This window comes from Dipodomys ordii, unplaced genomic scaffold, assembly GCF_000151885.1.
Source record: "Dipodomys ordii isolate 6190 unplaced genomic scaffold, Dord_2.0 Scaffold21, whole genome shotgun sequence".
NCBI lineage: Eukaryota > Metazoa > Chordata > Mammalia > Rodentia > Heteromyidae > Dipodomys > Dipodomys ordii.
This window is the reverse complement of record NW_012267237.1, coordinates 1,365,221-1,368,846: the sequence shown is the minus strand read 5'-3', so window position 1 is coordinate 1,368,846 and position 3,626 is coordinate 1,365,221. Positions and strand designations below refer to the sequence as shown.

The window sequence follows — 3,626 nt, the reverse complement described above, 5'->3', positions numbered from 1 at the left end:
CCCTCTTTCTCTCCGCCGCCGCCGCGCCCCGCCTGCCCCACTCGCCCCTGTCCGTTCCCTCCTCCACACCCCGTCTTCCCGAAACCGCTCCCCGCCCCTCGGTGTCTGTCCAGCCCTTCCGCCCTCCCCCGGCCTCACCCTCTCAGTCCACTGCGCCCCCCTCCACTCCAATCCTGCCCCTCCTTGGGAGGAGGGGTACTGAAGCCCGAAGGCGCCTTCGGGGCTGGGGCAGGGGGCGCAGGGGAGGGGCCCTAGCTGCGTCCCCAGAGCTGAACCCCGGACCCTACAGAACAGCTTCGAGTCCAAGGACGGAACGGGATCTGGGCACGCGGGCCTCACTCCGGCGGCCGCGGCCTACTACCCCTACGAGCCCGCTCTGAGCCAGTACACCTATGACAGGTGAGGGCGCCCCCAGGACCCCTCTGTCCCCCAGGCCCCGCTGCGGGCCGGGCACCCCCAGGCTCCACCATCCCATCCCCACAGCCAGGCCCGGGGGCAGGGGGGGGGAGGGGAGGGGAGGGTGTGGTGCTGATGGGGTCGGGCTAGGCCTGCCCCTCAGCCAGCCTCCTTCAGCCTCCTTCCTGTCCTCGGTGAATCTGTACCCCAGGGGAACGACAGACACTCTTCCACCCCACATGCTATGACTTCCAGATCCTGGCTGTCAGGACTTACTTCTGAAGCCTGTCCCCTGGAGGGAGCCGTGTCCTCCAGAGCCTCCACCCCCAGTTCAGGCACCTCTGGTCTAGCATGGCGAGCCCCCAGACAGTGGGAAGAGAGGAGGGCCCTCCAAGCCCAAAGCAGCACAGCACCCCAGGGGCAGGAGACTATCTCCAATCTACAGGCCCTGGGCCTGCCCTGGGGGGGGCACAGCCCCTCTGACCACGGCCCCCATGCCATGCCACAGCTGGGCAGCTTCCCAGGTCTGTGATACATGTTTATGGTTTGGGGATCAAAGGCACAAGAGAGAATCCCTGGGAAGGAATTCAGAGAAGTAGCTCTGTGGAGTGACAGGGGGCATGACCTCTCACACTCACCACCATTTTAACAGCATTCTCTTCGCTCTCGGCCTACAAAAGGCAAAGAGGCAGTGCCCACGCCCACTGAGGCCTGGTCCAACCGGGGTCCTCCAACCATAAACACAGCCCACCACCAGGAGCCCCAGCCCGCCCCCATGCCCCTCCACACCTCCCTCCCCCGCCCCCCTTCCCAGGAGCACCCGGCTGCCGCCAGTGCCCCACTGCACAACCTGTCTGCAGGTACGGGACCATGGACAGCGGTACACGGCGCAAGAACGCCACGCGGGAGACCACGGCCACGCTGAAGGCCTGGCTGAACGAGCACCGCAAGAACCCCTACCCCACCAAGGGCGAGAAGATCATGCTGGCCATCATCACCAAGATGACCCTCACGCAGGTCTCCACCTGGTTCGCCAACGCGCGCCGGCGCCTCAAGAAGGAGAACAAGATGACATGGCCGCCCCGGAACAAGTGTGCAGATGAGAAGCGGCCATACGGGGAGGGGGAGGAGGAGGAGGAGGCCGGCGAGGAGGAGGCTCGGGAGGAGACCCTCAAGAGCACCAAGAGTGAAGGTGGGTTGGAGATCTGGGGGGGGAGTGGAGATGGGGGAGCAGGGGAACCGCGTGGGTTGCACACCGATGGACGCAGGCAGCCAGGTGGCAAGCACACAGTCTCTAGCTTGGGCAGTCTGAGCATGACTGTCTGTGCTGCTTGGGTACACTTGAAGATACTAAAGTCCAGTTTGAAAACATCACACGCACGCACATCTGAGGTCTCTCCTATGAAATGTAGACTATAGATTGGATTCCAGAAGGGAGGAGGCCAGAGGAAACAGGGGAGCACAGGGAGCAGCCCTGCTGGTTCCCTAGCTCAGGATGGGAACCCATCCTAGCTCCTTGGGCTTAGCGGAAGGCAGCCTGGGGCCCATCCCATGTTCGTCAGCCAGCCACGTGCTATCTCCCAGCAGAACCCATGGGGAAAGAAGACAAGGAGCTAGAGCTCAGTGACCTGGATGACTTCGACCCTCTGGAGGCAGAGACGCCAGAGTGTGAGCTGAAGGCAGCTTTCCAGCCCCTGGAGGTGGATCGCGTCCCGGCCACACCTCCTGGAGGCCCTGGTGGGCGGGGCAAGGAGTCCCCGGGGGCTCTCCACCTGCCCCTGGCCTCCGGCAGCCACTCGGCCACGAATGAGGACCTGGAGAGAGCGGGAAGCTGCCTGCAGTGCGCGGTGGTGGGGCCAGAGCCCCAGCCAGGCGGTGCCGAGGGAGGCCCGCAAGCCTGCGAGGCCAAGCTGAGCTTCGCGCCCGCCGGCCTGGAGGCCAAGCCTCGCATCTGGTCCTTGGCCCACACGGCCACCGCCGCGGCAGCCACGGCCCTGAGCCATACTGAGTTTCCATCCTGCATGCTCAAGCGTCCAGGCCCTGGCGCCCCTGCAGGGGCGTCTTCCGCCACCCCTCCCGCAGCCCCGGCCCCACCCGGGGCCCTGGACCGGCACCAGGACTCCCCAGTAACGAGTCTCAGAAACTGGGTCGACGGGGTGTTCCACGACCCCATTCTCAGGCACAGCACTTTGAACCCGGCCTGGGCCACTGCCAAGGGTGCCCTTCTGGATCCAGGGCCTCTAGGACGCTCGCTGGGGGCGGGGACCAACGTACTGACTGCACCCCTGGCACGGGCCTTCCCCCCCACCGCACCTCATGACGCCCCAAATGCCAGTGCAGCCAGAGAGCCGCTGGCCACGCCCAAAGCCAGTGGCAAGCCCTTCTGCGCCTAAAGCGGCCCCTGGAGCCCAGGGAACAGGGCACTCGGGCTCCAGGCTGCGGTGCCCGGACTTTTTACAGTCTCCAAAGGGCCAAAGGGCGGGCCAGAGCACGGCCAAGGGAGGAGCTGAGCTCAGCCCGCGGGGGCGGGGGGGAGCCAGGCCTGCTCTGCGGCCCTCCCCTCCCAGCCAGGAGTCTGCCCAGCCGCCCCCCAACTCGGCAAGGGTGGGAGAGCTCCCTCAGCGTGAAGTTTACATCCGAAGTTTACACGGAGGAGACGTGTGGGGCGTGGGTTGTTGCTGAGTCCTTCAGGCTGGGCAGCCCGTATCATCGGCTGCTCCTCCTCCCCATCCATCCTCAGCACATAGGCTCACCAACAGCACGTCCACCCGGTTTCACGACCTCACACTCCGGACTTGACGAAATTATGTTTTCTAAAATGTATGTTCACACCCCTACCTGCCTGCTTCAGAGAGGCTACTATAACAAAACCAATAAAACCTAGTGGTGGCATTTGTATTGAGGAACCAGCAGGCTGCAGGCCCCGGCTGTGACCAGGACAGGGGTGGCGGGCAGCCCGGGACTGCCGGTAAAACACGCGTGCTAAGCCTCCAGCCTACCCCAGAGCCGTTTCCCAGTGATCCAGACAGTTAAGCAACTTTTACTTAAGTTTACACCGTGGTACAGACATACATTTCAGCTGATTAAAATCCGATACCCAGGAAGAGGGACACTACAAATGTCCCCTCCCCTCACACCAGTCCCCACCTCCTCCCCGGAGGAAAGCGCTGTACTGGCACAGTCAGGACTGTGGAGCCCAATGCCAATGCAAGACCCTAAACTAACTCAGG

General features: G+C 64.0%; 1 protein-coding gene across 1 annotated transcript in view; it reads left to right on the top strand.

The window, feature by feature from the left end:
* Positions 1-2,789, top strand: part of Irx4 (iroquois homeobox 4) — a 4,635-nt gene extending 1,846 nt beyond the window's left edge. The window contains exons 2-4 of the mRNA XM_013013830.1: positions 290-399; positions 1,257-1,588; positions 1,984-2,789. Coding sequence (XP_012869284.1) covers positions 290-399; positions 1,257-1,588; positions 1,984-2,789 — 1,248 coding nt within the window. The remainder of the gene's footprint in view (positions 1-289; positions 400-1,256; positions 1,589-1,983) is intronic.
* The last annotated feature ends 837 nt before the right edge of the window (positions 2,790-3,626 follow it).